This window comes from Pelecanus crispus, chromosome 3, assembly GCF_030463565.1.
Source record: "Pelecanus crispus isolate bPelCri1 chromosome 3, bPelCri1.pri, whole genome shotgun sequence".
Taxonomy (NCBI): domain Eukaryota; kingdom Metazoa; phylum Chordata; class Aves; order Pelecaniformes; family Pelecanidae; genus Pelecanus; species Pelecanus crispus.
Window position 1 is genome coordinate 32556848 of NC_134645.1, and position 20677 is coordinate 32577524.

Here is a 20677-nt window from a genome sequence, read left to right on the forward strand (position 1 = left end):
AGGGACCGGCCCGGCCCGGCCCCGCCGCCGCGGCGGGAGGAGGGCAGCGCCCGGACCCTCCTTCCCGGCGGCATCCCGATCCCGCGGGGACGGGACCCCCGGCCGCCCGCCATTCCGGCCCTCGTCCGGGCTCCCTCCGAGCAGAGGGGCTCCCCCCGCCCCGGAGGGGCGAGCGGGAAGGTCCTGCCCCTGATTTGTCCTCACTAATGGCGGTTTTCTCCCGCAGAGGCTCGCTGCGGTAACGAGAACAGCCCAGCGGTCCGACCACCGTGCGGAAAAGGCCTAAATCCCCCCCGCGCACCCCCACGCACAAGGGTAAGGACGCGAGGGACCCAACCATCCATCTCGCTGCTCCCCGCCCCACCAAGAAGCTCCCATCTCCGCCGGAGAGGAGCGATTGCCACCGAGCGAGCGCTCCGCCATCTCCCCGGGGGGACCTCCCGAGAGTTTTTGAGGTCGAACCTGCGGTTGCACGGGTGCACAAACTCACTCAGCCGTGGTCCCGCCGAGGAAAGTGCAGGCAAATGAGGGGCTGCACGCCTACCTGCGGAACACGCAGGCTCCCCAGCGGGCCTACTCTCGCCCTTCCAAACCTTCAGCTTCCACCTGCTGCTACATTTGAACGATCAATGTTTGCAACCCAAAAGATGCGCTACCTGCGCGCGTGCCCGCACTTTTTTATTAGCTCTTCTTTATATCCATCACCTTTGTGTTGCTTTAGAGATCTAAAATGGTAGAATAGCAGCAGCAGTCACAATGGTCACGTACAGGAAAAAAAATGAGTAAAACTTCTTCCCTCTCCTCTTTTCAGACCCGTGTGATTGGTTCAGCACAGCCCCTGACTGGACAAAGGGAACAAAAGACACACCCAAGAAGGGATAGGTATTAGAATAGAGTCTTCTTGCTGGTTTATCAAATGGCCAAAAAAAAAAAAAAAAATTAACTTTCCAAAGGGCAAATTCTGAAGCTGCTCCCAAAATGAATAGGCACTTGGCAAAACTGATGGTCAAGGTGAAGGATTCTGCTTTTCTGTGCATGTCAAAGGACAACTCTGGACAGCTGAGGTTTTCTTTTTTAAAAGCCCTTTTCAAGCACTCTTAACTTCAGCTATTTGGGGTTTGTTCTGCAGCTATGATAGCAGCAGTTGATCCTACTGCTCCACTTACTGCCAGTTCCCATCACAAGAGCTAGCAATCACCACTGCTAATTCCGTAGAGGCACTGCTCATGTTCTTACCGTACTCTCATTATTGATTTTTGCTCTACATACTCTTATTTCCACAGCCCCATCGTACACGGCCTGAGACCCATGCTTAGTTAATGCTATGTAATCTCTGAAAAATATGCGAGCATTTCATTTTCAGCCCCCATCTAGAGCAGTTTAATATTTTAATGACATCAAAAAGCATCGAGACAGAAACAGGTTATCTTGCTTACTGCTGCAGTGAAAGGCTTTGGTACCTCTTTGCCAAATGCACCTTGGACATCCTTCTGTTTCTTACAGCCCGGTCCATCCCGAGGTTAAGGAAACATCCACACCCTACAGGAATGCAACCACTCATTCACCCAGTGCCCACACGTATTCTCCAGGCCCAGTGCAGTGTCTCAGCTCTAGCACGCAGCATTGCTGACAGCCCCCCTGCAATTTTGTTGACATATTTCCCATCATGTAAAATTAGGTGATACCTACTTGCCATTGCAGATATTGGCTGACAAAAAGCTCTAAGAAAGCCTAACTCATAAAATCTAGAGGTGAATTTTATCACAATTTACAACATTGCAGTAAATATATTCAAGTCACATTTTATGATGACTGTACAAATGAAAGACAAGTAATTTTTCCCTTGACATTAATATTTCTTGTAGCTTAATTCCCAGCCTGATCTTTAGGGCCACCTGCTTATGAAGACAGAGCTGTTTGGTAACTTCCCATCAGTACGATGTTACCAAGCTTATCTTTATTAAAAGACCAAGATAAAAGGTAACGGTGTCTGTGGTCATAAAAACAAGGGCAAGAAAGGGAGATGTGAAGAGAAACAAGATCACGTACTTCTTGCATAAGTCATTGCCTTTATTGTGCAATAACGAATAGCTCACAGTCGATACGTATACACGAGTGTACCACTACAACTGTCCAGTATTCCCTACAATTTCAGGTATTTCATAGTAATAACGTACCCACTTATTAACATACCCATCCTTCCCTAGTGTGTGACATAAAAGAGAAATATTTCACTTAGTTCAATTTAGATATTTCAGCCAAAATTTCCTTCAATCTTCAACCCCAATCTTGGAAACAGGCGCATTCAACTATGAGAGTTAGTCCCGCTGTACATGAGGAACCTAATATTTTGTATGTGTCTACAGTTACAAAGCAGTTCTCCCATCTCTGCTGCACTAAAGTATCTACCAAATTAATAACTAATACCCACTAACAAGACCAGCTGGATAAGTTTACATAAGAATCAAAGACTCACACTCATGTATAACCCAGAAAGATAAAAATAACAAGTCAAATGTAAACGTGCTTCTAAGCAAACATGCAAACTTTAAGAAATAAAGTGGGGTAAGCTGGATAGTGAAATTAGGGTACCAATGTAAAAAAAGATCAGAAATGTTGTAGGAAGTGGCACGCTTGGGCAACACCAATGACCAATGAGACGCTCATTTGAGGTACAAATTATAAAGGACAAAGAAGATGACGCTGTTAAAGAAGTGGTGCTATGTAACAGTTTATCATCAAGTTAGTCAAGTTAACTATCAATTAACAATACAGAATACTTATGAACTGAAATGCTGGTCATATATTGGAAGAACACAGGATTAAAAAAAAAAAAAAGGGAGACTTCTGCCATCCCCACATAGATTTCTTAAATGTCATATTAAGGTATGATACTGAGCTTAAATGTTTAGATGCTGCAAACAACTGTTCTGCCTTGTACTATTCCTCGACACTCGTTATCGATCACAGTTGAACCAGGATACTGGATTAGGTGAACCTTTAATCTGAGCCAGTTTATTATTTACTCACCCTCACATGGCAGAGCTGTTCTGAAAAAACCCTGTAATTTCTTACTCGGAAAACTGGACTTACACATACCAAAACACTCCATAGCAAAGTCAGTTGCCAAAAGTGATTTAAAGAAGCAGGTTCCAGCACAAATTTGTACAAACCAGATTCTGTGGCTGAGGCAGTCAGATTTCTAGAATCCAGGTACTCTGCAGGAGCACAGGCAATATTATTGCTCTACAATGCACAAGATTTTGATTCGGAATACTTTTTTTCCATAAAACATTATGTTCTAAATTACAAACTAACAGAAAAGTATCAGTACAGCTAATGGAAAAGCGACAACAGACTCTAGTTAACTATCACTTTTAGAGTAACCATTGCATTAGTCACAGTTCTAGTAATGCTCTGACTGCGCTACACACGGATTCAAAGAGCTCTCTGCCGTACTACTGAACACACCCAGCCGGCATCCCATGCTCCTCCTGATCCCTCCTGCTTCACCCTTTGCTCGCGTTTCTCACATCCCCACTTCCACGCGCAGGTGAAAGCCAGCATGCCTCGCCTGCAGCAGCTGCACAGGCTCAGGAGCCGGCTCCCAGGCAGCCTGCTGCGCTTCCTGGGCAGGGGCTCAGAAAGCTTCCAGCCCCTCTGCTACCCGCTGCACTGGCAGCGCCATGACCATCGTACCTCCAGAGTTCACATCACCCTTACACCCTGCTGCCCTCAGCCCTGCTCCAGCTGATAGCTGCAGATAGATCCGTACTCTCCATTAATTTCGGATTATATTTCGGATGGAAGCGAGCCCAGCTTTGTCAGACCGGGTTCACCACCTAACCTGACAGCACCCACCCACCCAGTCAGCCAGCCAGCTTAGGTGCGCGCCTGCAGGCACCAGGGGCTCCTGCGAGGCCTGCACCGCTTTCTGCCCAACCCAGACCCCGGAGCCAGCAGCCAAGGGGCGCTGAGCACCGAGGGCGAGCGGCAGCTTTTTTAAGGCCGAAGCCAAGCGCGGAGAAGCGACCCGGCCCCCTCCGTCCCTGGGGCCGAGGATCCCAGCCCGGCCTGCCCTGACCCACCGCCACCACCGGGCCCGCCGCTCGCGGGCTGCACCCGCTCACGTGACCCTAACCGGTCACCGCGCAGGCGCGGAAAAAAACCAACAAACACACCACCCCCAAACTAAGAGCCTCTTCCAACATGGCGGCGGCGTCGCCCGGCTCCCTCAGTGCGCATGCGCAAGTGCGATTTCCCCCCCGCCCCTTCCATCATGGCGGCAGTGGCGCCATGTTTCTCAGGACGCATGCGCCTCCCGGGAGCGCCGCGCCGGTGGCGCATGCGCGCTGTGGGCTCGGCCGTTCGCCCGCCTGAGGGGGTGGCAGTTGCTGGGCCGAGCTGGGGCTCAGCCGGCCGGGCCGCCTCTTCCGCGGGATGGCCGGGTGCCAGGGCTCGGCTCGGCTGGGGTAGCTTGGAGCGGCCGGAGGCTCGTGAGGTCTCCCCGCAGCGAGGTCTCCCGCCAGGCTCCAAGGCGGCCGCTGTCCGCTGCAGGCGGGCGGGGAGGTGCGGCGTGACGGCCTGCCCGCGGCGTCATGGACAGCTTCCTGGAGGAGGAGGAGGCGGCGGCGGCGAAGAGCCTTGCCGCGCAGGCGGGCAGCGCCCTGCTGCCGGCCCTGCACCTGCCCTTCCTGCCGCCGCACCTCTACCAACCGGGTAAGGGCGGAGCAGCCCGGCGGCGGGCGCGGCCCCGACGGCTCCCGCTCCTCCCCGCTCTCCCGCCGCGGCTCCCCGTGCCCCGCCGTTCCCCTTCTCCCCCTCCGGCCCTGAGGGAGGAACGCCGCCCTCTGCCCCCGCTGTGCCCGGCGCCGCTGAGGCCGGCCCGCCCCCTCCTTTGGCGGTTCGCCGCCGCTCTCCCGCCGAGGAGGCGATCGGGGTTCCCGGTGCCCTCCGTGCTGCTCCCGCTCCCCCTTCGCTGCGGCGTGTGGGCGGCCCGCCTGCCTGGCAGCCTGCGAGGCGTTTGAAGGCGGCCCGTAGGCTGCTCGTAAAGCACGGGCGGATGAGGTGGCTGGTAACAAAAGCATTGTGGGTGCAGGCGACGGCAAAGCCTGTGGAGAAGTTTTTGTTTCAAAATAGCTTTGTAGTGAAACACTAAACATTAACTCTGTCCGCACCGGATGACTTCTAACTTGCGTAGTAGCTCTTACCTACAGTAGCTAGGTCCTTGGTATATTTAATCTTGTGGTGTTCACTGTGCGTTTTATTTTCTTAGTACTTGGAACCTTTGAGGTTAGAAATAGGTGTGAAGACTAGACCTAGTTGGTTAGAGGTCATTTTGTAGAATACACTGTAACAAAACTGCTTCAAGCCAGTGTTTGAGTTACTCCTTTGCCTATAGCATCCAGGTAGGAGGTGGTTTGGTGAGCTCTGCATGTGCTTCGCAGAAGGCTCCTGTGGCTTGAGCGTTGTAGGGGCATGTTAGATTGTGGCATACAGCTAGTACATAGCCGTGATTTTTAAACAAGTGTGGACATGAGGATTCAGTTACAGGAATTGAGCCATTGTCCATGTAAAAAGGGTAAGTGGCCTCCTTCCAGTCTTGTGCTCAAAAGAGAATAATTCCCTATGTGTGTCTTTGTTTTTAGTGGGAGTTGCTTAGCCTTTAGCACGGGAATGGCCTGTTTGTATGTGTGTATGCAAATCTTCAGCACATTGGCGTCACAAACTTAGATGATGATTAGTAAGGGAAAAAAGCAGTCCCCAAGATACAACAAAATGTACTGTGAAGTTATCAAAGCACCATGGTCTTCTAATTCCGGTAGGGCAGTAGTGTGTAATAGTTGGCTCTTCACTGTTTCAAGTGTCTGCAGCTGTGTGCTGCTTGTGGAAGATGCCATTTCATATTATATTTCCAGCTTTTGCCATAGTCTTGCTTCTCTGCAGACTAGTAGGTGCGTTTAACTTCAAAACCACATAGCTTAAGATCACTTTCCTTAGTGTCTGAGAGAGATCATGTAAGAGAGATCCTGAAATGGTAGGCACATTGTTATCTGAATAAGGGCTGTGACAGTTGTGGGCTTGGTTGATTGTTTTGGTTTGTTTGTTTAGCATCTTCCAATGAACACAAATTAAATTTCAAGAAGAGCAAGGAGGTGTGTTTAAGTTACATTCAGGATGCCATGCTACAAAAGCAGTGGAAAAAGGCTGCGGAGTTTCTGACCTTCTATATTGAGTCACTAGAGAAAGACTTTTCTGCAGAATACATGGGTCCATCAGAGGTAAGCCAGTGTCCCTTATCAGAGTTCTTTTGCAGTTGAAAAAATACATGCAAGAAGTAATACTTCAGGACCAACATTTGTCTTAATTAACTAATCATAGGCTCTATTTTTTTTAGCTTAAAAAAAAAAAGTGTCAGAGGTTAAGACCTGAAAAATTAGGCAACTTATATAAACTAAACTAGTTTCTTTTAAAAAAAAAAAAAAAAAAGACATTCAGACTTCCAAAGACAAATATTCAGGTGCTGATGCAGAAACTCTTGGATGGTAGGCTGCAGGAAGTACACCAGACCTCATCACTGGTAGTGCTCAAGGCAGCATGCTGACTGACCAAAAGTCTGCCTCTGCACAGGCATGCCTCTGCTGTGGGTTTAACCAATCTTGCTGGAGCTTGAATTTTGCTGATATATCACTTTCAGGGGTGCTGAGAATCTGCAGTGCTGTCTGATGTTTTTCCTGACAGAGTGCTTAGTGCTCCTGAAAAGTTCTCTGGGCTTGCAGGCTGTTTTTGGGGGGGTTTGTTGTTTTTTTGTTTTGTTTTGTTAATGTCGTCTTCTAAAATGGAGTAGTAGTAAATGTGTTTGCCTCTGGCATGCCATCTGTCAGAATCTGTTTGAAAGTTAGTGGCTTATTTAGGTCTTTACCAGCTCCTCCAGTACTTACAAAACTCTTTGCAGGTATTGAGATAGAAGCAGGAGGAAAGGGATCAGAGTTGTTAAATAAATGAAGTAGAGTACTTGAATATGGCTAGCCTACTGGAATATTTGGTTACGTTGTGTAGGCAGAGATTGAAAACAAGTGCATGTAGACGGTAAGCTACATCTAATTGGAAATAATCATTATTACTAAGTTCAAAAAATTATGTATACCTCGTGTCTCAGTGGGAACGTATGAAAGGAAATCGTAAGTATTCAGCAACTTTGAAACATCCTGTTTTTAGTAACAGAAGGTGAAACCTTCTGATAAATGCAGTTTACGTAAGCATTGCTGGAGTCTTGCATATATATTGAGCAATTGTGAAGCACTCAGTGCTTGTAAAAATCCTACTAGATGAATATGTAGGTAACTATAGCAGTAGACAACACTTAGTATTAATTTTCTATTTGCAATTGAAATGTATGCTTTATCTGTTACAGTAACTAGAAGTTTGATAAGACTGTATGTCATGGTGACTGTTCCCATTTTTTGTACTGAAGTTATTTTTGAATCTCTTTCTCCCCATTAATAGATGATTTGGAGAATAGGAACTGAAATTCTGTGTCATCATTCCCATAGCAGCATGAAAGAGTTCAACTCTTTCATAGAACAGATGAAAACTTTAGGAGTAAAAAGGTATTTGAAGGTGAGTGTACTTAATGCAGTCTTGATGATTTTCTACATGTTTACCTGAACGCTTACTTGAGTATTAGTTTCTGAATCTCTCTTTTGAAGTGTATTACTGACAATAGTGTCAAAAAAGATAGTACATCTGAGTTACCAATTGCGTAATAATTCAAGGGTTATTCTGTACCTTACCATATCATTTGGTCTATGTCATGGTTTAACCCCAACTGGCAAGTAAGCACCACGCAGCTGCTCGCTCACCCTGCCCCCCCGGTGGGATGGGAGAGAGAATCAGAAGGGTAAAAGAAAGAAAACTTGTGGGTTGAGATAAGAACTTGTTAATAACTGAAATATAATAATAATAAATGGTGAAAAGGAAAACAACAAGAAGAGGAACAAAACCCAGCAGAACAAAACAAGTGATGCAACTGCTCACCACCTGCCGACCAATGCCCAGACAGTCCCTGAGCAGTGATCGCTGCCCCCCGGCCAACCCCCCTCCAGTTTATATACTGAGCATGACGTCATATGGTATGGAATAGCCCTTTGGTCAGTTTGGATCAACTATTCTGGCTGTGCCCCCTCCCAGTTTCTTAAGCACCTGGCAGAGCATGGGAAGCTGAAAAAGTCCTTGAGTAGCAACAGCACTACTTAGCAACAGTTAAAACATCAGTGTGTTATCAGTGTTATTCTCATAGTAAATCCAAAACACAGCACTATGCAAGCTACTAGGAAGAAAATTAACTCTGTCCCAGCCAAAACCAGGACAGTCAGATGCATATAGTCAGTCCTTAGAAGTGCCTAGATCCTTTAATTTTTTAACTTTAAACAGTTACATTCTTTTTCATGATATCCCAGCAACATCTAATTACATGTTAACACCTGCCAAGTTTTGTTTGCAGTCCTTAATTTGTCCACTCTGCTCATGCTCCTGACTAAACAGTTACACTTAAACTCTGCCATTGTTATCTGCTTACTTTTTGAGTAGCTAATCTGTATTTAAAATGGTGGGCCTTACAGCGTGGACCCCTGTGTCACCCAGCTGTAGTTTTTTTGTGTGTGTGGTTTTTTTGTTTTTTTTTTTTTTCCCTGTGGTGGCTCATCCAAACCTATATTGTTTTGGTTGCTTTGCCTCTTTCTTACTTGTGACAATGCTTCTGTCTTTCATTCTGTTGTATTTGTTCAAGGCCTTCAGTGGAAGTTCTGTACAAGAGTTTACTACAGCTAACTAAAAGTTTAGACTTTATCCAGTGCCTAATCAGCATGATAGGGTGGTAGGACATCCCTCTTTCAGGTGTTCTGCAGTTGGGCAGCCAAATGAAAAATCAGCAAATGTAACCCAACTGGATTTCCTCAGGTCATTTCTGGATCTTCTTAAATAGGTACAGTACTTGTTAATGACAAACAGCTTTTTGAGAAGCTGCTTTCTACTGCCTTGATAAGTACCACTGAGGGTCTACCACCTGATGAGTGACTTTCTGCCCCACAGATTCGGACAGAAAAAAGTTACTTAGGTTCTTGGCTCATCTCCCTGCCCTCAGTGATGCTTGTAATCTCCCATTCTTGCATTTTTCTTCAAAATTCCGTGTAAAGATACTGTTTGGATAAAAGGATATGTATAAAATGCTCAAAATACTTTACTAAGCATGTTTGCAATATTTTATATGCATGTCAGTAATGACTCTCTCTCCTTTCCCTGCACATCTGTGTAGAACTTTGCTGTATTGCTGAGATTCTATTTATGATGTGAAATGCTGTGGTATGGACTGTTTGAATTGCAGGTTTGTTTAGAGCATGCCTTTCATCTCCTTTGTAATGGACTAATAGATGAAGCTTACCAAAACCTGTCCCTGGCAGAAAGCTGGAGGTTTGGAGAACAAACAGCCATTCAGGATAAAGAAATGAAACTGATTCAGGCTTACAGGGGACTGTTGGACTACTACAGCTGGTCTAAGCAGAAGACCATCCTGTTAGAGCATGGTAAGTCCTAGTGTTGTGTTTGTATTGAGCTGTGAACTTCAGCTTGCTTCCTCGTGCAGACACCATGGTTTGCAATGACAGCTTTTCCATGCAGGCTGCTCTTCTGTCTTATCTGCATATGAAGGCACCAAAGGGAATTACTAGACTTCAAAATTTGGTGGTATGGATGGTACATAATTCTGTATCAGCAATGATAGTGGTACAAAATGGCACACTGACCAGCATTTTTCTGGAGTGTCCTGAAATGCTGTTCTGAAACTTCCTCCACCAAATCGCATTTCTTACATCCAGCCAGCATCACCTAAAATAATGATCAAAGGAATGTATTCACTTATAGCAGTGGCTTAATAGGTGTGTAAGTAATTGATGGCTGCTAGAATTTTGAGTGCTAGCAAAAGCCCCCAAAACTTGTGTTTGAATTTCAGTTTCTTTAAAGACATGTAAGTTGATACTTGTGTGTGGTGTCTAATTCTGCATATACCTGCTGGCTGTGCGTTATCAGTTACCTTAGATCTCGGCTTGTTTCTGTGAAAACTAGGTATTGAACTTGGTTTGTGGACCTTGTGCTGGTAGCATCGTGTCTTGGAATACTACCTGTCCTGCCCCATGAGTTGAAATTGGGTGATAATAAATTTGTCTGAAGAGCAGTGAAAATTTCTTGTTTCAATACTGAGGAAACTGAGGCCTCTTTTCTTAAAAGCTCTCTGACTGGAGTCCTTGCTTAGCAAAATGTGATCATCTCTTAGGTGCACCACTTCAGGATTCCTTTTGATTAGCAGAGCTGACTTTGTGGCATTCTTTCATGTTTTGGTAGGTCAGGATGGATTTGAAGACTTGTCTGTTGAACAGGAAATGCACAGTTGCTTTCGGAAGGCAGCAGTGAACTTAAAGGAGATTATTAAAATACCTGGAGTCTGGGATCTCTTTGTGAAATGCTATGTGGATGTAAGGGCACATTTTACAGATATCTTCCTTTTGTGTTTCCCTGTATAATTTTCATGAAGATGACTGTCTGCAACTTTTTTTGTATGTGTGTGGGTGATAACAAAGTATTTTAAAAGCAACACATCTGTGTGTGTATCTCACTGGCTTTGATTTAGAGCACAGTTTACTCCTGGTAGAACTGCAGAGCCTGCACAGAGTACAACAAGGACTTTTATCTGTGCATTGCCAAGAAAAAGAAATGGACAAACAGCTTGCATATTTTGTTTTCATGGTGCTAGCACAGAAATTGGAGCACAGCTGCTTTGTTTAAATTCCTGAAAGCAAGTTCTCTCTTTTTAGCAGAGCAGTGTTTTTCTGGATACACTAAATGTTAAAGACACCAAACATGCAGTCCCTCTGTGTTTTTTTTTGGTTTTGGCTTGGTTTTTTGTTTGTGATTTTTTTTTTTTAAATAGCTGCTTAGAATTTGTAATTAGGAAATAAAGTTAATCTTAAAATCTCTTTGAAATTATTTACTTTTTGTAAACGCTGATAAGCACTGACTTCTCTAAGCAGATTTTATGGAATTTTGCTTGGTGCTGACAGCTGCCAAGTTCTCTCATTAAGTTCTCTCTTTAAAGACATGACAGGCTGCTTCAATGTCTCTTTCCAGTGAACAAGTGCTGGTAATCCTTTGACAATGAAATAAGTGTTAAAGGAATTTTCTCCTGTAGCGGCTTCTATGTGTGGCTTTTTGTCTATCTGTGATAAGAGAGTAGCCAGTAAAATGAAAATAGGCTAGTGTTGTGTCTTATCTAATATGCTGCACTCTTAGATACAGACTGTGCCATTGGATAGTTCTGTGGCAGCCTAAAATTAGTTGTAAGGGTTTGATACAAAGCTGGTGAAGGGTCTGGAGCACAAGTCTTATGAGGAGCAGCTGAGGGAACTGGGATTGTTCAGCCTAGAGAAGAGGAGGCTGAGGGGAGACCTTATCGCTCTCTACAACTACCTGAAAGGAGGTTGTAGTGAGGTGGGTGTTGGTCTCTTCTCCCAAGTAGTTAGCGATAGGATGAGAGGAGATGACCTCAAGTTGTGTCAGGGGAGATTTAGATTGGATATTAGGAAAAATTTCTTCATGGAAAGGGTAGTCAAGCATTGGAACAGACTGCCCAGAGAGGTGGTGGAGTCACTGTGCCTGGAAGTGTTCAAAAAACAGGTAGATGCGGCACTTTGGGACATGATTTAGTAGCCATGGTGGTGTTGGGTTGATGGTTGGACTGATGATCTTAGAGGTCCTTTCCAATCTTAATGAGTCCTAGTTTTTACTTTAATTAAAAAATAATCCAGCCACCAAGCCAGGAAACATGAAATTAATTATGACTCTACCCTGAACTGGTTTAGTAGTGGACTTGGTAGTGTTAGGTTAATGGTTGGACTGATGATCTTAAAAGGTCTTTTCCAATCTAAATGACTCTATGATTCTATGATTGTTAATATGTGGCAAACTAATGACAGACTTAATTTCCCTTAGTTGTTGGAGTTCTATGGAGACCATAACGAAGCCCGCCAAGTATTAAATGAATATGCCTACAACTCAAAGTTTCCTGCTAATCCCAATGCTCATGTTTACCTCTATCAGTTCCTGAAGAGACATGGTGAATCAAAGAAATCACTTGTATCTGCACTGAAGGTATATATTATGTAGTAGATACAGTCCGTTTTCATTCATGTTGCACAGTGGTCTGACAGTTCAGTTCAGTTGAACTCCCGTTACGTTATTTACCTTATTGTGTTCTTTGTGGAAAGCAAAGAGTTAGAGGAAAGTTAGTGGGAGGGATGCTAATGGGTGGAGCAAGTATCCTTTTACTGTCTTTCAATTCAAGTCTTTGTATCAGTTAAAGGCGAAACATCATACAACTTCTCTAAGTCAGTAAACAAGCTCAGAGAACATGTTTACATGGTTCCAGAAGTCTGTATCAGCAGTCTTGTACATAACTTGCATTGATTTCTGTTACAGTTTGATCTTTACAGTATTGAAGAAATTATTAGGTGCTTGCTCTTTCACATATTGATCCTGTCTAGCAATTAGTTTCTCTGCTTGTTTTCAATCAGCCATGCATTTAAGCTAAAACAGAAGTTAATTTCTGCTGGCTGTTGGCAGGCAAGACCTTGCTGTATTAAGCTTTTGTATAGTTGCTTTTGAATTCCTGCTTTCCTTGCCCTTGCTCGTTGATCTCCATAGCTTCTTGCAAACAATGTTTTGCAGTCTGTTTTGCCACTTGATGGCACTAACGTACTTTTGTTAGGGCAGATGTTTTGAAACAGCCTCATAAAGTTTAGACTTTTAAACTGTGGCATATATGTATAAAATTCCATCTTCTCAGTGCTTTTTAGCAGTGGCTCTATGCACTAGTCCCTTACAAGATAGTGACAAATCAAAGAACTGATCTGACAAGTCCAGAAACCATGGTCCAATACACAGAGCAGTAGACAGGGGAGCTAGAAGTGGCCTAGGAAGGAGATTATGTTGCCTTCTAAAAAGGGGACACCGGATACAGATTTGGGCTGCTCCTTGAGAACGTTGTTATTTGTCACATGCAGTGTTTTTCAGCAGCCATCAACGTATTTCATCCATTGTGTCACAGATGTGCAAAATGGACCTAGATATTAATTCTTCATATCAAGGTGCTAAGGTACCAAATTACTTAATTTTCCTAACTAAAACACCCAAAACTCTGAAGCCTGTGCTTCTCCTGGTCAGGTAGAAGAAATCTTCAAAAGTTTTCACATTAAAATAATATATCTTTTTTTGGTTTTGTTTTTAATTTTTTTTTTCAGATCTTGCATGATATTGTTCCTTCTCATGAACTAATGATAGATTTTAATACAATGCTTCAAAAATCAAGTAAGTCTTTAAATATCTTTGCTCTTTTCCTTTATATTAATCTAGAATAATATTCTGAAAATATTCTGCAGTCTTCTTTCTGCTTTTTGAAGTAGTTATGTTTGTTAAAAAAAAAAAAAAAAACCAAACCCAACTTTCCGATCACAGGAACCTTTAAGTTGGATGTGTGAGCAGGCATTTACAAACTTCTGTAAACAAATGCCTTTCTCATTTTAAAGGCTGATCACAGCAAACTGTTGTAAGGCATAACCAGGATATCAAAAATAACTTTTAAAAACTTTTTTTTTTTTTAAGGTGTCCTACTCTGAGTGCCAGGGTCTTTATTCCCTTTTTGGGGTCTCCAATTTATTTATTTATTCTTTCTCTTCTGGAGGAATTGAGGTGGATCTGTGCCTTAGTTCATTGTTATTGATGAAAGAACAAAATCTTTCTCCTCTTCAAGGGAGTTTTATCCTCAAGCTGGTAGAAAAGTCTTCAAATTTGGAGACTGTTTTTCCATGCTGATCAATTGCATTCCAAGCTGTGTGTCATCTTGTGACCTGGTACGTTCCAGCAAGTCAGCAGATTTGTGAAATGTCCTTGAATCAAGATTGTTCTCTCTTCTGCTTTACCTCCTTGGAAAGGGAAAAAACAACCTCCTGGCTGAAACCTCCCCTTTTCTGTTCATGCATGACACATCTGCTAACTTTTCGTAGCTATTGAGGACAATCTGATATTTTTTTTTTTTTTTAAGAAATTTATACCGATGAACATAACTTTTCCCACATTCACCTGCTGTGATAGGTCAAGTGTTGTTCTAAGAACTCTGCTGCTACAGAACTGCTGATGTGAAATGTCTGGTTTATTCATATGAGTCCCAGATTTGATTTTGGTGTTTTTTGGTGGCATCTCAGGATTTGAAATGTTCCAGAAGCACTGTGTTCTCTTCCCATGGGAAGAACATGTTGAACGGTGGTGCCCATTGGAAGCACAGATTAGTGAGCTTTGGAAACAGCAACTATTGTAAGCAAGGCAGTGTGGGATAACGCAAGCAGTCCTCTGCGTGCCTCTTGAGTCAGCAGTTTGTGTGCAGGATGGGGGTAGGGACAGAGTGTTTCTGGTATGAGTTGTGCTCTGGAGCCAGGGAGTATTCATTGACTTTATCTCTTGGAAGAGGCAGAAGGCAACAGGAGGAACCCTCAGTAATAGGGAAAGTAGCAGCATTTAGGGGAGGCAGGATGGAGAACTCTTTCACTTGTTGCCTACTAATGAGTTCATCCCGTCTTAATAATTCATTAAACAGCCTAATCTTTTTCCAGAGAAAAGAAAAAAACGTCGACTGGGCCTAGAAGTTATTTTTGCAGCCTTGGATTATGCTGGCTGGAAGGAAAATGTAAAAGCGTGGAGCTGTTTGGCAAGACAAGTGAAACAAATTGTAATGTAAGTATCTCTGATACCATGTGCTAAAACCAAACGTGTCAAGTCTCCATCTTTGGGCAATTGACAAAGTGACACTGTGTAGCCTTTTTCTTCCGGTGAAAAGAATTGCTGTCTGGCGTACCCTGAGTTCTGTGGTAGTGCTTGGCTGCAGTGTGCTTTCATTGGGAGGAAAGAAGAAATTAATATCGAAGGAGATTCCAAATTTCCAGTATTATCATCTCCTGAAAAAAGTTGTTGGTTTTTTCTTTTTACCGGGTTATGTGCTTATGCAGAAAGAATTATTCAGATGTTTGTGTAGCATTTGCTGCCCATCACTAATCTCCCTCTTTCAGGGGAGAAAATACCCCAAGTTGTTGGGTCTTCTGCTCTGTGACTATGTGTGCATTATTTGAAGCTGGTTTGAGAATTGCTGGGCTGCAATAGGGGCATGACCGGTACTGTACAGACCGGTGTGTTGTGTGATGGTGCTAGGTGTTACAGAATGCAGCCACTGTATTCTTAAAAGCTGAGCCAACATGCTGGGGATTGATGTGTTCTCGCCAACACTGACAGATATGGCCTCTCATTTCAGAAGGAGCCATCTCGGGCAATCTGTGCCCAGAAGGCCTCTAATGTCTAGACTTTATTTTACCCAACAAACAGGGTGTTGTGTTTCTTAAGCCCTATATATTTACAGTAAATTAATTCAGCACTTCATTTGACCCGTTTTGCTGTTTTATTGCCACCTACACAGGATCTGCTGTCAAGGTCCAGAAGCTAGTGGATTAAAGCTAGGAGTGTTGTTGCATAGAGTTAGTAAAAATGGTATGATACTCTAACTTTGCCTGCATTTTTGTATTTGAAGACACAGCTTCAGAGTATCTTGAAATATACTGGGTATCTTGATTGTTTTATGGGAATATCACTTCCCTGTTGTAGGTAGTTTCTATTTTTTAAATACTTGGTTTAAGGTCTTTATTGCATAACAGTTATTGGGATAAGTATTTGGGATAAGTTAGTCTTTGAGTATGCATAGAGTAACACAAACCTTTTCTAAAAGCAAACCAACCCCTTCATACTACTAATCTGTTGACAAACCTGAAGAAACTTTCTTATTACTATTGACAAACTGGCACACAAGTCAAAGGCTTGCTTCATTTCACACCATAATCTGTTATTGCCAAGTCTAAATAAGACTGCTAGAGTTCACCTCCTGCCTCACTAGTGTTGCCAGGGATTAAAAAAAAAAAAAGGTATTTCTGTTTAGATTAGTGTTTGAGTCTGCAGTGTAAGGTCAGTGTGTCTAGGCTAGCAATTTATGAGACTTGTAGCAAGCTGATTATAAAATTCAGTTCCTCCTAATCATCTTTCATCCCAATTTAAGCTTTTCTGTAACTTGTTTTGCCTTTTTCCAGCTCTGAGAAGCATCTTGATTGGATCAAGCAAGAGTGGAACTCCAGAAAGGACTGGTGGCCAGCCTTCCATTTTAGCCGTTACTTGGCAAAAAGGAATTGGCAGGAAAATGAAAGCCTTTCATATGAAAAAGCTCTGGTGGCTGGAATCTTGCTGGGAAAGGGTAATACTAAATGTTCATTCCTTTTCACTACATAGAACAGAAATAATGTCTAGTTCTAGCCCTAGTGAGATGGGATGCAGCTGATCTACTCCCTGGAAGAAATGTGGTTTGTTGTCTTTGAAGACATGCAGATTGTTTGAAGAAATGCAGATTGTTGTCTTTGAAGCTGAACATGAGAAAAAAAATGTTTAAATTGGTTTGATATTTGACAGTGAGGAGTAGTTTGCGTAACTGCTCTTATCCTGGTTTAGAGTTCTGTTTTATCTGGCCTGTTGAGCAGTCAAAATACTATTTATCTTGTTGTTTAATCTTCAAACCACAATTTCAAAAATGTGCAACATGCTTCTGAGTGAATGTTGTGAGGACTGCAGAGAGTTTGTTTGCTGGATGCCAGTGTCTCAGCAAATACTGGATTATCAGCTGGTCCTTAAGGACCCAGGGGGGTATTGTAATGCGGGAAAGAGGAAGGGGGGTCTTGAGTGAAAACCATCAGCAGTTTGGTAAGAAGGTGAAGATCATGATGTCTTTAGTAGCATTCTTTGAAATGCTGCCAAAACCAAGTGGAGTATCAGGCCAAGAAGCAGCTGCTAAATTGAGAATGAGAATATGGCGTGAAGACCATGACTCGTATACCGGTTTGGACTTTTGGTTGATAGGCAACTTGTTTGCTGTCAGTTTTTATGTAACTTTATCTTCTGGATTTTATAAAACAATTTCTCATATTGAAAAGTCTTTTTTTGCGTTCAGTAGTATGTTATCAGATGTCTCCCAGCTTTTATTCCCAGATGGCTAATAAAATTCTTCCAGCTCTAATTTTCTTTCATGAAGTTTCTGTGTTTATTGGTGTCAGTATGAGCCTCTATTTTCTTATCCAACATAGTAAGTTAATGTATTAAAACAACGCTTCTTTACACTCTTGAAATTTTATTTTCTAATCTATTTGAAAAATAAGAGAAAAAAATATTTTGTAAGACAGCATACAGTTATATACATGTAGAATGTTTTATGGGTCAAATAAGGATAGGTTATTTAATGCTGCACTTATGTCTATGTGCATGTCTTGGATTATTTTATTACCTTTCGTTACTGAAAACTTTTTTAGACATTTGCATGTTACTTAAACACTGAAAGCATTTTGTATTTGCCTGTATCATGGTGTAACTTACAATGCTTTTTTTTTTTTTTTTCTTAGATTGCAGGTACTTTAAATATGTATCACACCAAGGCTGCAAAGCTCAGGTGAAAAGGTTTCGGATACTGAAGAAATTTGTGAATAAGCACAATCCTGCCTACCTGAGAATATCTGGTCTTTCAGATTCCTCTGTACAACCTTGATTAGAAGGCATCCTTAAGGTTCTTGCTGTATTTTTTCCTCTCTGCAAAACTGACTTCTGTATTGATGCTAAAACTTCTAGGCAGACCCTATTGATTCAGTACTAGACTCTTTTGTATATTTCTGTAAAAATGCTTTGGTTTCTATTTATTTTATAATAAAATAAATATAAATCAACTGATAAGGTTGAGAATTTCTTTAATATTAGTCCCATATTTCTGTGTGAAATGCAAACAGCATTGATTTCAAATACATCTTGAATTATTGTATTATGGTGTGGAATTTCTGTATCAATAGTATTGTAGGGTTGATCCTCCTTACATTTAGACGCATAGGTGGTGATTTAAATGACTGCTGAAATGTAGTTCAAAATCCATTCAGGACTAACAGTGGCATTCATAATAGGTGTAGTGTCTTAACCTAGGCACAGTACATGATGTAGTGTGAAAATGCATTCTCAGCCTGTGAAGGTTACATAGCTTGCTGCTTATAACTGATCATTTCCTGAAATATATGGAAAATGGAGAGGCATGTGTCACATTCTTTGCATTGTATATTGAGATGAAGCTTAGGTTGTGAAGATCTACTGCAGCTTGTTCAAATAGGTGATGCGCTTCAACATAGGCAGTTTTCCCACGTCATACTTACGGGTTGTGTGTCCAGTTCAAGAATTGTTTTCACATCGTTGGCAAGAGAGTGAAAGGTTGCTGTAGCTGCATGGCTACAGAGGAAAGCTAGTGTTGCGGTGCTTTGAAAGAGCAAAGGCACAGAACTACTGAAAACTATTCATCCTGGTGGAAGAGACTTTCTAGAATCTTCCTGCAGTCTTGCCTATGAGTTGAAATATGCACTGTTGCTGTGTTTGGAAAGCAAATGTTAATGTGTTGTCACAAACTAGCATCCAGTTTGCTTGAAAACAACAACAAAATGGTTTCCAAATGCTACTACTGTTTTAATGACAGGTCTGTAGAACTCTGGTGGATGAACTGCTTGAACTACCTCTGGGAGTGAAATAAAGATATCTTTAATAGCTTAGTAGTATATGGATAAGTACAGCTGTGCTTTTAAAAGCTGAGAGTTTATCTGGGATTTTGGTCTGGTTAATATGGGCCTTGTGATATGTGCGTTAAGACAATGTGTCTTAAACGTTAAGTGAGCTAGTTGCCGTAACTGTATGTTCTATCAAAAAAAAAAAAAACCAAACCCAAACCAGCAGCAATTTTCTGTCTTTCCAGACCTGTGTGCTGGTTTAGTTCTGACTCCCTAAGAATGCTGCTACCTCACTGTGTAATAGTCTAGTTTTTTGCTGGAGGTCTTCAACTGAGTTTTGACTGTTTTAATTTAGATTGTGAAGTTTCAAAACCATCTTCCCCTGCATCCCTCCTGTAATGTGTCCCACACCCCTGGGAAGCAACCCCCCTTAGTCCAAAAGGTGATCCAAATTGTTGCTCCCAATGACTCATTTTGATGGGTTTCACGCCTGGACAATGGGGCTGAAGCTGTTCTGGGACAGCCCTGGGAGGCAACCAGACAGGGTGTCCCTTCCCTGGAGTCCCTAATTTAGCTTCCTGCCTGCCATTGTGCCCCTCTGCTCCTCTGGACTTGCAAAGATGGGCCTTTGATGGGCTGGTGACTCTCTGTGATGGGCCTGGGAGCATCCCAGCAGGGTGTTATTTGGGCTTTCCCCTTCCATTGTCTCTCTGTGCTCCTTTGTGGGTGTGCAGAGGAGTTTTTGTCATATAATCTAACACAGAATAGTATAGAAATTGAATGCTAGAGCTCCTACTGCTTGTTGAGAGCTCCCATATAATTTTTCTTCTGTCCCCTTAGTTGCCTGTGGGAGATGTGTATGCATTGCAGCAGCTGAGAAACCATCTCTTTATTGAGGAAGAAATTTGAAACAAAGCAGCAGAGACTGGGGTGGATGCAAGAAGAATGCGGTAAGGAGAATGAGAGGACAAAGAGAAGCTTGATATCTCTGAGAAAAATCTGTTAATCCATTGTGCTCACAGCTTTCTCCTATGACCTCTGGAAGCAGGATTGCTGCCAGGGATCACGTTCTTTCCTGGTGCTAGAACTACCATGCAGCAGTCAGCAAGTAGAAGAGCAGCACAGTCTCAGCTTTCACACAACTATCTCAAGCGTTGCTCTTGTCCTGCAAGAAACTTGCTATTTCCTGACACCATAGTACTTACACCTGAGACAAACCTGCAGATCACAAGTTCTGAGTGGAATTTCGTGTGTAAGTTACTCAGTGCATACTGTGTTTTCAAGCTTGTGTGTTGTACTTTCAATATGGTAACTCCTAGTTGATTGGAATATTCTGCTTTCGCTCTGAATTCTGTGGTCTAGGTTTGGTTTTCTTGTGAATTGACATCTTCATCCTGTGTGCAAAACTTCTGTGAGGTTTTTTTTCCTTCCGTGAAACAAATAGCATATCGCTTTGCTGATTTCCTTTATGCAGAGGCAAGGAACTTGTTCAGGGAATCCACATCTTCTGGTCCACAGACGCAGTGTCTGTTGTCCTTCTGTTATTCCACCTCTTTTTCTGGTATTTTTAATATTAAAACTTCACATAATGATTGCACAAAATCACAATTCACTTCAGCTCTATCCTCTGTTTTCCCTGTTGTTCTATTTGTGTTTTTGATGCTCCTGCTTGTGCTTTCCTGTTTTAAGAATGTCTTTACTAAAGTTCAAGAAAAGCAAGCTAATGAAGTGTCAGCTGCTTTTAAAGATGTTGATCTGGTGTGTTTTGACCCCCTTCCTCTTCCCCACCACGTTCTCTGTATTCTGAGCAGCTGGCTCATACTGGAAACTTGGTCAGGACTTGCCTTAGTTTTCAGAGCAGTGTAAGCATATTGTCAGCACTTAAGCAGGTGCATGTGTTACCACTGGAGTAGTCCCTGCAGAATCAGAGGATTCAGTACCTTGCACTGGTTTGAATTTACAGTTCT

The 20677-nt window shown here is 42.7% G+C and overlaps 1 protein-coding gene across 3 annotated transcripts; it reads left to right on the forward strand.

Moving 5' to 3' along the window:
• Positions 1 to 4598: 4598 nt before the first annotated feature.
• Positions 4599 to 19734, forward strand: TAF1A (TATA-box binding protein associated factor, RNA polymerase I subunit A). Of its 3 annotated transcripts, XM_075708336.1 has the most exons (11): positions 4599 to 4719; positions 6112 to 6281; positions 7507 to 7620; positions 9383 to 9581; positions 10396 to 10526; positions 12040 to 12198; positions 13347 to 13413; positions 14712 to 14832; positions 16227 to 16387; positions 17580 to 17740; positions 19551 to 19734. In XM_075708336.1, exons 1-10 carry the CDS (start codon positions 4599 to 4601, stop codon positions 17720 to 17722), a joined length of 1386 nt encoding a protein of 461 aa, XP_075564451.1. In that variant the 3' UTR covers positions 17723 to 17740; positions 19551 to 19734. The 3 variants fall into 3 exon arrangements, with proteins under 3 accessions (XP_075564451.1, XP_075564450.1, XP_075564453.1); XM_075708335.1 differs by lacking the exon at positions 19551 to 19734 and having other exon boundaries at positions 17580 to 17853; XM_075708338.1 differs by lacking the exons at positions 4599 to 4719; positions 19551 to 19734 and adding an exon at positions 5085 to 5581 and having other exon boundaries at positions 17580 to 17853.
• The last annotated feature ends 943 nt before the right edge of the window (positions 19735 to 20677 follow it).